Source organism: Grus americana, chromosome 1 (genome assembly GCF_028858705.1).
Source record: "Grus americana isolate bGruAme1 chromosome 1, bGruAme1.mat, whole genome shotgun sequence".
NCBI lineage: Eukaryota > Metazoa > Chordata > Aves > Gruiformes > Gruidae > Grus > Grus americana.
In genome coordinates, this window is record NC_072852.1 from 13,851,883 (window position 1) to 13,865,467 (window position 13,585).

At 37.6% G+C, this 13,585-nt stretch overlaps 1 protein-coding gene across 3 annotated transcripts in view; it reads left to right on the forward strand.

Annotated features, from left to right (window-relative positions):
• Positions 1–13,585, forward strand: part of GSAP (gamma-secretase activating protein) — a 48,593-nt gene that overhangs the window by 2,397 nt on the left and 32,611 nt on the right. For all 3 annotated transcript variants that reach the window (XM_054817547.1, XM_054817540.1, XM_054817557.1), the window contains exons 2-11: positions 1,673–1,746; positions 6,268–6,324; positions 7,041–7,110; positions 8,006–8,062; positions 8,198–8,286; positions 8,692–8,761; positions 9,796–9,845; positions 11,129–11,233; positions 12,159–12,218; positions 12,885–12,928. In XM_054817547.1, coding sequence (XP_054673522.1) covers positions 1,673–1,746; positions 6,268–6,324; positions 7,041–7,110; positions 8,006–8,062; positions 8,198–8,286; positions 8,692–8,761; positions 9,796–9,845; positions 11,129–11,233; positions 12,159–12,218; positions 12,885–12,928 — 676 coding nt within the window. The remainder of the gene's footprint in view (positions 1–1,672; positions 1,747–6,267; positions 6,325–7,040; positions 7,111–8,005; positions 8,063–8,197; positions 8,287–8,691; positions 8,762–9,795; positions 9,846–11,128; positions 11,234–12,158; positions 12,219–12,884; positions 12,929–13,585) is intronic.

Consider the following 13,585-nt stretch of genomic DNA (forward strand, 5'->3'; position numbering starts at 1 on the left):
CTACATACAGAGTTTTACTGTAGGACTTTCCAAGGGCTGAGATAATTGCCACTTCTTCTTTGGCTCTGTGTGCCCACTGACAAAGTTCAGTGATGTGAAACTCGCTTCTGACACAGAACTTTTTCACCACCTTTAAGATCTCCGTTTCAGGTGATAAATTCATTGACATGGAGATTTCTTGTGGATGTTCTTCTCTAGCTAAATTCTGTCCTGAGGAAGTATTGTACGAGAGAGAAATGTAGAGACTGTAGTAGTCATCTTGAAATTTTGAGGTGGTGGTTAAATTCCAGGAAGTTTCCACTTAAAGAAGAGTAGAATATATGGTTATCTGAGACTTTCTCAGTCATTACCAGCTAGCTCTAACGTAGTGGTATTGTAGTGTACTTTGAGTGCTCTGAAACCAGTAGAAAGTGATGCATTGTTAAATGTACACTAAGGATTTTCATCATCCTCCCACAACAAAATACAGAATTTGTTTCCTTCTGATAATACTTATAAAAGGTTTTTATTTCTTATCGTCGCAAGCTGTACAAGCCAGTTTATAGTAACAGGCTTGTGAAACTAAGTTTCACATGTCTTCCTTTTATCAACACTGATAACTGCAAAGTGAATGTGTCGAACTTGACTAAGTAGTTGCCGAGAGTTGTGGAGAAATCTTTTTGTTGATGCTTGCTGAACCACAGGCTGTCTTTATCTTAAAACTAGGAGCAATCATGCAGCTGTCAACCTTATTAAGGGCAAAATTTCCACTTTTAGTGAAAGTTCCAGCTGAGATGAAGACATTTTTGGTGGCTGCAGTGAATAGAATACAGAAAAGCAGCATCAGGAAAGCATGCGTTTTTGTCATCTTGAGTAGGACATTTTATCTCTTTTTCTGGTGTTTTCCTTTTTATTTTGTGCTGCTTTGCCCAGATGTGCTCTTTTCTATCTGTGTCCATTCTAGCTTCCTGCTCATCTGTTTCCCTGTTAACCCTACTCTTTCATTCACACCCCACATCATATCTCCTGTCCTACATTGCTTAATTCCTTTGAACCTGTAGGTATGTTGCATACACACACACACACACACATTTTTATGTATATATACACACACACATATTTTATATATATATATATATAATCTATGGTGCTTAATGTTGTGGTTCTTGGGTTTGGGGGGAGTGTGTTGTAGAGCTAATCTCTGAAGATGTAGTTTCTTTCCAGGCATTCCTTTGGGATGCTGAAGGGGTAGGTGGGAGCAAGTGACACTTTTCCTCAGGCTACTTTTATCTCCCTGTCGTGTTCTGAGGACTGGAGTGCAACTTAAGTGTTTGAACCTCATGTTGTGTATAATGGATAATGCAATTTATTATCTTTTTTTTCTGTAAATGGAAGATAGTGAAAAAGCACATTCTGTTTTCATCACAGTTATACTGAAGAGTTAGGAGTTTATGTAAAGAATTCTTTCCTATGTGTTTTGAAATGCCTTAACTATTTTGTGTTGAAGTTTATCAGATTGAAATCATGGTGTAATAAATATTCTCTCTCTTTCCAGAACAGAGTAATTTTGGCATGTACGAAGAAGTATTTATACATAAAAATTTATCTAGTGTCTTTGCTTACAGTGTGCATAAACTGTATGATGAACCAGCTCGAATGAAAATCCTGTGCCTTTTGATACTTATAATTTCAGATACTTTTGAGAATTCATCAGCGCTCTACATTGTAAATGTTGAAAGAAATGGAAAAATTATTTATACTTGGAAGGTAAGTCTGTCTTGGAACTTAATAAAAATATAGCAGAGAAAAACACTGTATGTGTATCTATGCCTAATTGAGTCTTTGTAGTTCAAATTTTTTTGCAGTGAGGGTTAGAACATGAAAACTTGAATGGTTTCAACTTGGGGGGGTTGGGCAATGGGAAAATACCTGTCTCCACTCAGACAAAGGTTAAGAACAATGAAATGAAGAGTAAAGTACTGACCTGATTAAGTGCATAGGGTTTTTGCTGTTGATTTTTTTGAGGGGACCAGAATCTCACCCTGAATGAAATGCCATTTCTGTAACAGATAAACTCTTCATAAGCAGCACATTCTGTCACCCTCAGAATTTATCAGGGAAGACTATTAAATTAATTTGCACTGCTTTAGTTAAATATATTCCTTCCTACCAATATATATGTGAAGATGCCATTTATCTAACACTAACTCAGCTTCTACCTTTCTTCTTTGTTACTTTGATTCATCTATAGCACTTTATTGCAAGTTGTCGGAGACATCAAATAAACAACGGTTACTTCAAAGTATCTAGAGCTATCCTTTTTAACATAGGATTTTGCTCTCTATGGCATACACATAGCTTTTAGGTTGAAATGCCTGTAGTTCCAGCCTTTGAGAAGGTTTCCCCTTGATGAGTCAAGCTGTGGTTCTTTTCTGTGCATCTCGGAGAAATCTGTAGACCAGCTGGATTCTGGAGGATCTTTGCTCTTGAAGAGTACAGACCGGAGGTAGCAGACTCCGGTAGAACAGGACTGCCTTTTGTTCCTCTCTGGCTCAACAATGCTAAAACTTGCCAGCTTCCCTAGGGTTAAGGGAAGAGATGAGGCCTTCATCAAGGTATAATACACTTTAACTGTGGGTGGATGTTTCCTTTAGTACAGGCATAGGGAGGGGAGTCTGTACAAAACAGCAGTAACCATAAAAACAACACTAAGGAAGGTGTCAAGGTTTTTTTTTTTTTTTGGGGGGGGGGGTGTTTGTTGGTGGGGTTTTTTTTTCATTGCTCAAAACTCTGGAAAGGCTTGATGAAAATAAACCATCTAGCTCCCAACAGGAGATCTAGTACTCTGTGTGTGTGTGTGATGTTGCCGCTTTCTAGCATCTGTGTAATCTCACACTAAGCTTTTTTGGGTTTCTGACTGCAGAGTCCAACTGCCTTGTACACTGTTCAGGCTCTTGCAACTGGCACAAGGGGTGAGTTGTAGCTCAGGGTTCACACATCTAAACATAGGTGTCTGCCTGCGTACTAGGTGTCTAAGCTGCCATTGTAGTCAGCAAGGATCTGGTCAAAACAGTTGGTGGAGTTTAGAGAACTGGCCGTTTGTAGCCTGTACTTTGGAGGAGGTGTGTGGGGTGGAGGAGGTGGACAAATACCCACTAGACTCTATTGACTGAATAGGTAAATGACTCGCAGGAGGATTTAAACACCTAGGCTTAGTTCCCCAAACCTAGGAGTAAAGACTGCGTAGGAAATCACTGAATATGTTCACTGTAGTTTCTCTTTCCTAATTTTGGGAATCAAGTGACCTCTGCAGCCTGTGTGGTAGGAATGGCTGGATGACAAAGCCTGAGAACTGGAACTAGCAAACTGCACAGCTGTGCTGCAGTTCTCACCTCTCAAATGCCATCCCGAAGGAGATGCTGCTGCTGCTTCTTTTCCTGTTCTCTTACCATTATAAAGTAGTCTGATCTTTTTCTCCAGAGTGAGTCAGCCTGCTGAAGAGCCAGCATCTATTTATTCCTCTATTGGGAAGGATGCTGACATATTTTGTTTGCTTCCACTATAAGTGTTTTTTTACACTTGTTAATGGGCAAACTGGAAGATACTTCCTGGAGTTTTCTCACAAAGAACAAGTGTATCTTAACGTGGTATTGCATTAAATATATGATGCTTCTCCTACAGAGAAGTTTTTCATAGTGTGTGGTACACATTTCTTTCTTGGATCAATAAAAATTCTGCTCATCAGCTAAAAGTGTTGGTACCCACTTAGGTGCTATTGATGTCGATGGGAGTTAATACACCCACACTGATCTGTGTGCATGATAAGAACACGTGGGTATGTCTGCCCCAGAGCTCGTGTGTGTCTAGGTGGCTTGTATATTGATTGGTAGAAGCACATGTGGTGGCCCAGGCCATAGCTGCATAGCACTCACCCAGTGTCCTGAACAGGTTGCGTCCTCAGCTGCTAACGCTGTGCTTTTCCTGATGTCTGTGCTTTTGTTATATTAGTTATGTCTGTGTCAGCTGCAGTCACACCTTGGGACTGTGATAGCTTAAAACAAGACTGAATTTTTTTTTTTCCCCTCTTTCTCAAGAGTAGAATGCTAAAAAACCAACAAGTATTGGGAGGATTGGGTGTCTGTGTCTGTCTTTTTACACTTTACTACTGGCTTAACAAGGATTAAATCCAAATGTGTCCTTTTCTGAAAAATTCACAACATATGGGTATAGTTCTGTGGTTTTGGAGTTCACTACAAACCTTTTAAGAGAAGTATCCATTCATATTTACATAGAAGAAAAAAGAGTCTTGGTGCATGCATCTTAGCAAATGACAAGAAGTATTAGGCCCCAATTTCACACTTCTTTTAAGTTTTTACTAACTTGTTCTAAAATATAAGTATTCTTTGCACTTTGCTGTTCTGTTCTGCTAATATACATCATCACACTGGAAAGATTACCTGGGGAAAAAAGACTGCTTTTAGTATCTGTAGCTAGTCCTGTTTTCTTTAAACTTACATTGGAGAAATTATGATGTAATTACAGCTTCTAACAAACTATAGATCTTACTGAGTTAAGGCAGTTTAATATCTTTCTCTCTCTCTCTCCCCTTCATGATAAACTATTTATAACTAATGAGCTAACACTTCTGCAAGACAAAGCTATATGTCTGTGAGCCTTTCCTGTTGGTTTTATAGCAGTAAACTTTAGCTGTGACATTGTCAGTGAAGATAGTGCACAAACAAGGATGTGAACTAAACTGAGCTGCCCTGGCTTGTTTCCTAATAGATACAAATAGAAAACAACCTTTGTCTGCCAAGTGGAAGAAAATCAAGTGCATTCTGCCTGAAATCAGGGGAAGGTGGAGAAAGAGCTTTATTTTCAAGCTTATTTTAGAGTATTGCATTGTACTGTAGTTTTGAAAGTGTCTTTCTTTCATGACATTGATAGTTGGTGTAAAGGAAGATATTTTTAACAGAAGTGAATTCTGGTGTCAGCACTTCTGTTTTGCAAGGCAATACAAGAATCTTTAGAGTAAACATGAAAACGAGCACATTAGCTTATGCACAGATATGGGCACTGATGTAGCCGTTACCAGTCTTGTATATTTTTCAGTAGATAAGTACAAAGGATGTTAGCATTTCAGACACACTTGGAAAGAACGGTTATTTGTGAAAGCACTTGCTTAACTTTAAATTAGTAGGCTTGAAGCCTGTGTCTTAATATAAAGACATTTTGTTTTCCTTGTTTAAATCAGAAGTCAAAGACTTTTGTCATTACCGCAACAATAATGAGACACTCGGAAATAGACCCCTTAGGAAGAGAATACTCAGGCTTTTGTTTTAACTTCACAAAGCAAGATGCCATAACTTTGTAAATAACTACAGATTTCTCCCTTCTCCCCCCAAGCTGTAGTTAAAAACAATGATGCTCACTGTTTGAGTATGAGCCCATGTGGCTGGATTTAACTTCAACAGTTTAGCAATTTAGTGCCTGTACCTAGAGTACATTAATGGATTTCAGCTTGATTTGATATACGATACATGCTGCCAAGCAGATTTTTTTTTTTTTTTAATTTTGAAAATTTAAAGCATGGTAAAAATTACCTAGAAGAAAAGTTTTGATTTGTATAGTCTTAGAAGTGCCCCAAACAAAATCATTGTATGTTATTATCAATAAGCTAGAAAGTATGTGTTATGTTTCTTTCCAAAGGCAGCACGCTAATGGCGTCATCTGAGCTTGTGAAATATATTTAGCCTTCAAACAATTATTTCCTAAGGTAGAGATGAAATCCTTTTTCCAGCCTGCAGCCAGATGACTGGCAGCTGCGTTTGGTGATGTTTGATGTTTCTGTGCTCCCTTTTGGAGCAATGACCCACTGAGTTGGTGGGGTTTGGAATATCAGCCTTAAATCTTCCAGGGCCATAGCATCCCCTTTCATTCTCATACAGACATCTCTCTTTCTGGCCCTACTGCCTATAAAACCAGTTTAGAACCAAAGTGAGGGAGAGTCACTTGGCTTACGCAATGACTTGCGGAGTGGCCACATTTCAGCTTTATCTCATATGTTAGTTCTAAAAGGGAAAAAAAAAAAAATCTTTGTTCTCTTTCTTGCCTCACTTTCTTGGAATTAAATAATTAACTACCTCTATTATAAGATAGGAGGGAAGCGTGTGAGGATGTGTGTCAAGGGGCAGGGGGAAGAGGAGAGGGAGGTAGGAAAAAAGGTAAGAACAGTGTTTAACTTTGTATATATGTATGTTGCCAATGCTAATTTGTTTTCATCCATAGGGAAATCAAAGAAATACTCACATTGGATTGTATGATCTTCAAACTAAACAAAATGAGGTGAGAGCAATGCCAGGCGAATGCCAAACTTCCCCCTGGTAAAGATAGTGTTAGTGTAGCATTTCAGATTTTGATGCCTTGCCATAACAGTACGTTATGTCCATAAGGAGTATATGCTTGTTTGAAACAGAGGACGGACCTAGAAGGTATTCAAATGATGCTTAGTAGTATTAAAATGCAGAACATTACCGAACATTTGAATGACTTGGGAGTAGTAGAGCATCATATCTGCAATCTTTATTTCTAAACAACCAATTCAAGCCCTTTCCATTCCTCTTTGCACTGAACATGTGTGCTAAGAAGTAAATGTTTTGACTTTGTTATGTGTGCATCCTCTGTCTGTTTGGTGCTGCCATTTGTAAGAAATTATTCTATAACTGAATGTACTGCAATTCAGTGGCTGGAATCATGATAACGGGCCTTTGCAGGTGTTCATAACACTATGAAATGGGTGAAATTTTGTATTTATGTAAAGGTCTGCTGTGCTGCTCTAGTGGCAATGTAGAGCTCAAAAGAACCAGTAAGAAACAAATGAGAGAAAAGAAGTGATATATATAATTAAGGCTCGAAATAGGGTTCTTCTGACTGTGAAATGATTTGCTTTAAAAATAAAAACGATGTACTGGTCAGCAGTGTTTTCCTAAGGAGTAGTTAGATGATTTTCTTTATATAGTTAAAAAAAAATAATTTCCTGGCATTAATGTGTTTCTCTCTAGCACCTCTATATGTTTGAGAGGGATCTGCGCATAATCAGTTGTTCAGTCAACAATGAAAGGACGTTATTGGGTAAATATATGTTTTATCTTTAAATTTTTTTGTGTCATGGTAAAGATTGAGCTGTTGGAGCGAGTCCAGAGGAGGCCACGAAGATGATCAAAGGGCTGGAGCACCTCTCCTATGAGGACAGGCTGAGAGAGTTGGGCTTGTTCAGCCTGGAGAAGAGAAGGCTCCAGGGAGATCTAATTGCGGCCTTCCAGTACCTGAAGGGGCCCACAGGAAAGCTGGAGAGGGACTGTTTACAAGGGCATGGAGTGACAGGGCAAGGGGTAATGGCCTTGAGCTAAAAGAGGGGAGATTTAGATTAGATATTAGGAAGAAATTCTTGACTGTGAGGGTGGTGAGGCACTGGAACAGGTTGCCCAGAGAAGCTGTGGATGCCCCCTCCCTGGAAGTGTTCAAAGCCAGGTTGGATGGGGCTTTGGGCAGCCTGGTCTAGTGGAGGGTGTCCCTGCCCATGGCAGGGGGGTTGGAACTAGATGATCTTTGAGGTCCCTTCCAATCCAAACCATTCTATGATTCTATGAAGATGATTTAATTTAGTAGGATGATACATTTGGGTCTAGAATTACTTAAATCTATTTTGACCCATGTGTTGCCCACAACAGTCAATACATTTCAGTGGATCCATCGCCAAATAATGGAGGTAACAACATAAAGACACAGCTGTAACAATATTGCAGTTTTATTAAAAGAAAAATCTAAGACCAACTGACCCTTAGTTCCCTTCCACCTCCTGCATTTATACATGCCTCCTACATCTAGAAGAGCTTTTGTTGTTCCTTTAACATAATGGTTTGGGTAAAAAAAATTGTGATGCTTGGTCTCCGAGAATGTTTAATAAGATGAATATCAAGTATGCATGTTGATTGTGGTTGTGTTGTGTTCTTTTTTTTTCCCTTAGCGGTCAGCTTCCGTCAATATACAGAGGAAGAAAGAGTAAGTCGGCTATTACAGTCAGGTACTACAGGTGGATTGTTTTAATACTGGTAAAAATATTGTAGTCTTCTGGCTTTTTTGCCACATGATTTCTGTTTAGAAAACAAAAATGTGTATAAAAAAAAAGAATGTTATCTAAAACATGTTCTTGTTGCAGTATCCAAGTATTTAACCTTGCTAATTGAAATTCATCCCATTAATAATGTGAGAGTCCTAAAGGCTGTGGATAGCTGTGTTAGAGTACAGGTAAGTTATTCAACTAATCTAAATATAAACCTTTTTAATACACTATAGTAGAGTAAAAAAGTGGTTGAATGCAGAAATCTCATGTTATCTTGCAACTGTTACAGAGATAGTGTGCCTGTGTTTCTTCATAGAATGAAAAAAAATGAGAAACTTCATAAAATGTTTTATGTAGAATATTTGTCTGACATTAAGTCTACTTTTTATTTCTCTTTAGTCCCCTGAAACTTGCAATTATAGTGATTGGTGACTATTAATCTGTAATAATAGCTATTTTTATTAATTAAATATCATTAGTGTGCCTGTCTTAATTTAAAAATATGTAAATATCCAGCTAAAAACCCATTTTAGATCAGTGTTCTAAACTACTTTGTGTATTTACTTACTTTTGTGAAACTTTCTATATAGTTTCTTTATCCAGTTGAAGGCAGAAATACTTCTACAGAAAGTCGCCTCTTGCTAGTTTCAGAAGATAAATGTGAGTTAATATTTTGAAAGTACATTTAATTCTTTTACTTTAAGATGATAATTATAGATTATATTTTTTGGTAGGCTTTTATTGGAAAACAAACAAGCAAAAAAAGGTGTGAGCTATTTTAGGTATTCCAAATGTCTTTCAAAACCTGTGTAATATAATGGATTTTTTTTTTTAATGTTAGCAGAATGGGCAGCTGTGACTGCAGTTATTTGCTTGGTTCCTGCCTTCATCAGTCATTTTCATTTCTAAAAAAGGCTAAATTAGACTTCCATGGCTGCCTGTGTATGTTTAGAGCAGATCAATTGACTATGAGAGATGGATTGTGATTTAACCACGTGACGAGTGGGATAAGAGTAGGACAAGACTTCCTTGGATTTAGCTAACTTTGCATGTTCAGCCTAATCTGGCGGGAGGGAATGGATGGAGGTGAACACTTGGAAAAGGCTGTTTATCCCTCTTGCCTTTCAGTCATTACAGAGTGCGATCGCTTTTCCCAACTTTTTGGAGAGGCCCATCTTCTCTGCTAAGCTAGACACCAACCTTTATGTAGCTGGACTTAGTTCACCTCCTGATACATTCACATAGTTCTGTGAACTATATCAGAAATATTTATAACATCTGGGTGAATCTTGCACCCTTCACACAGGCAAACTACCAATAACTTCTAGGAATTTTGCATGGGAAAGGGATAGGCTGTCCTCTCAGACACAGGTGTGCAGCTCTGCATGCCCTTTCTTTTTAAGCACCCTCCTTGGCTTGGTTTGGCATGTTTCACTTAGCAGTCTTACTGACAACGCTGTGCTGACATGGGCAGAGAACTGTTTCTATGAGGTGGTACGGCTGAGGCCACCCTCAGCTCAGGAAAGGAAGAGAATTCAGCCATAGGCACCTGTGTTCATATATCAGATACTCTCTGTTGAGCTTTCTTGGCCCTAATGTGTTCTGATAGCATTGTAACAGGCGAGATGGTTTAATAAGCTGTATAAAAGCATATAAAAATGTATATTTGTAATTATTTTTTATATATTTTAAAGATATTGAACAATTTGACATTCATGTTGTTGCAGAAGAAGAACACAAAGTGGTAAGACTTGAAAAATCTTGAGTTTGAATTTTTTTGCTTTAATTGAAAATTTAAACATCTGTAATTTTAGGTAACTGTTTTTGTAGTTTTATACTCGGGCAACACAAAGTATATTAAATAAACTATTGATAGTATGGCAACTTACGCAGCTAACCACAAAGCTGATTGAAAAACCTGTATACAGTGTAATCCATGAGGAATGTTACTTATTTTATTGTTTTTTGTTTGTTGCTGAATGCATCTGTATGTTAGAAGTTGGGAGTAAACATAGTGTATATAAGTTTTTAAACCATTTAAAATATTTGCAGAGTCACCTTCCTAACTTTGTCTTTTGGGAGTCTGTCCCAGTAAAGGATTCATTTAAAAAACAAGCAAAAAAACCAAAAGACATTAAAACTTAGATAAACTCCAAGTACTGTGAATGGTCCAATCTCTTTTTCCCTTCATCTCTCTTTCCTGTTTTTAACATGAATATGTCTTCTACAAATTGATTGTGGATGTTTTGCTTAAAAGATTTATTAATAAACATACATCTAGTATCACAAAGAATTGTGTGACAAAAGTCAATGTTTTGCTTTATAGAGACAAATGTAGGTTTGGAGGGAAAAAGTTAAGGTCCTGATTTTCAGTCCCTTTGAAGTCTTTCATGTTTTTCCTCTAAGTTTGCTTTTAAGGCAGACACGTTTTATATGCTAGATTACAGTAGTAAAGACGAAGAGTGTAACCAGAAAAAAGCCAGATCAATCTGTCCTTCTAACAAATAGATTTGTTTTGGTTCACATGAAATCTCCCTAAATCTTTCAAGAGTGCATTTACACATTTTCCACAATTCTAGCCCGTTCCCTACTGCCAGTATTCTCTATCATGTGCTGAGACTTTGGACAGAAATCCCTTTTGGAGCTAGCACATCTTCCTTCAATAGTTAATGTAGCTGTTTCTGAACTGACTGTGGTATTTCACTCCTCTCCCCTTCTCTGTGATGAAGAGCGCTGTCTGTTTGTTCACTTTGAGCAGCTTAAGTGGAGAATTTCTTGTAAGTAAGGAAATCTCAAAGGAGATATTTGGTAGTAGGTGTGCCCTGAAAACTGTGCTTCTGATCTCTTTGAACACCTTGCACACAACAAAGGTGACTTTGTGCAGCTGACAAGTAGCATCTTCCCTCCAAGGACCTTAGTATTTGAGGCTCTTCTGTCATTGCTTTTCTCTTTAAAGTACAGACCGTGTGGGCATAATTGTTATAGAACTTTATTTGATGACTTCTAATATTCTTTCTGTCCCTTTAGGTGATTCAAAACTCAGGTCAGCTTCCAAGATCCAGAGTTGCAGATGATCTCATTTGGGCACAATGGGATATGATGGAACAAAGGCTCTTCTACATTGTTCCAAAGGTGAGATGAAAGTCATTCTAGTAGGTTTTTTCCCACCTGTGTCATGACAGTAAGGTTTTGAGTGTGTGGGGTAATAGAAGTTGAGTTTGTTTTTCATTCTAGTAGTCCGTCTTGTTCCTGGCTCAAATAACCTAAAGCAAAAAGCCAGGCTTGCCTTAACTGCTGTTTGTGCATAGTAAATTGCAAGAGGACTGGTGGTCTCAGTGCTTTCTGTAAAAAAGGATGGGTTTGTTATGGTTTTCTGGCTTTAAAAAGGTCTTTTATTCGAAAGGATCCAATTCTACTAAAAAATGTCTTGAGTGTAATGCCTCTGTTCTAGAGAATTCACATATAGAAAATATGTTGTACACAGACTTTCTGAGTGACCAAATGAGAGAACGTTCTTGACTAGAAATGCTGCAACTCTTTGGGGTTTGTTTTGTTTTGACTGAAGTACTATTTGTACTCGATGTATTCTGCATAAATGAAAACTGATTTTTTTCTTAGCTCTTCTTAGCCACCAAAAATATATGAGTGTTAGGAAATAACAGGAAGTGAACTGTCATGGAGGAACATATTGCTGTTTTTGAGAGACCCTTTTTGAACTGCCCATAAGATACAGTTCCTTTTGCCATACAGGTAGTTATGGAAAACGCATTTCTAACTTTCTAGAATGTGTGTGACATGTAATGGTGTGCTTCAAGTGGGGGCCCACACAATTATAGAGGATTGGCAGATAATGATCTGGGACAGGAAGGAAGCATGTCATAGTGCTATTGTGGGGGGTTATATGTCTGTTTTAAAGTCTTCTTTTGTCCCCTAACATCTGCAGATCTGTTAGCAAAGTGGGTTAAGTGTATAGAACACTGGAGTATCCAGTCACTTTTCAGTCTATATGGTATGCTTTCTATTTGATCAGTTACAAAACACATCCTCTTAATTCCAGGAATCAAGGAGTACTTTAAAATGTGTCCAGTTTTATCCTGATGAAAATTGGAACTCAATAGTAAGTCATTAGTATTTTATTATACAATATTTTTGAGTTGGATGTAATTATGTATTCCAGGCACTGATACAGAAATCTGTTTCAATGTCTTTTATTATTGGAACTTTTGCAGAGGAAAACTGGGTTTTGTTTTTCCATTTTTTCTGTGGGTTTTTTTCATTATATTCTTTCAAGAATATATTCAGATTCAGATTGCGCCATGATGAGGTAACTTAAGTGGAATTGCACAGATACTGACCTAGAAGTAAGTGACTTTTGTGATATTATACTGATCTTATATTCAAATATTGAAAAGCAGGGTTATCAAATACACTAGACGTACTAATTTTGTGTCCATTTTAAGCGAGACAGGAAAATCTGTTGTGGCCAAAATGCAGAGAACAGAACATAAAAATTACAACTGTTGAACATGTAATTGTTACTAGGCTTTTGTCCCAGTGGCTGAAATTTGTTCTAATGCAGGAGGTTAAATATCTCACAATTTATTTTATTTTTTTTAAATAATCTATTTTATGGCTTTGGGGGTGATTAGAGGAGGATAAAAAACTTTGCTAAAATGTTGAATCTGGTGAAATGTGAGTTTGACATATTTTACTGGGCTGAAATATTAATCATAGTATACTAACCTCACTAAATAACAAGTTTGTTTTTGATTTTGGTTAACAGCTGGAGTCACACCTGGATATTTCTGTAAATGACACACAACTAAAGTAAGGAGTTTTTTATGTGTTGTTTTGCTTTCCTTTTCATATATAGGGTGATGTTTTACAAACCTAAGTAAAATTTGTGTCCAAACCACAGCATCTTTGTTTGCAGTTGCCTACATGGTAGTGGAACATAAGAATAATATGAACACTGTGTCCAAACCTTCAGTTCCTCTCATTTTCATCAGGATCAACTGTAAAATGTAATTTAATCCTTGACTGCTTTTTGGTGTCATTTTTAAAAATTGTCTGAAGAGCTAGCTATAGGTTAAACCATCCTTCCTCTGAGTATTCTGTATCTATTGAAATTAATTTGTTGTAACCTTGGGCATGTTGTAGTGGTGATGTCAATATTCCTGTTACGGGAAGCTCTCCATTTTTAATTGCTGTTACATGTTTTACTGGGGAGTTGACCAGACCAGTAGCTTCTTTTTATGGCCTATGAGACACTGCCTGTACTCTTTTCTCCTCCAGCATGCTATTTCCAGGCAGCCTGCACTTTCAAAGGCTAAGATTCATCTGATTCTATCTGTGTCTACCATGCACATGACTGCATCTGGGCTTGTCTCCTTAAGGCTCCCTTTTAGTTGAGGAAAAACTGGTCAGGATGGTCTGAGACTCAGTTATAATTCATCTCATCCTCATCTGTCTTCAGTCAGTTGA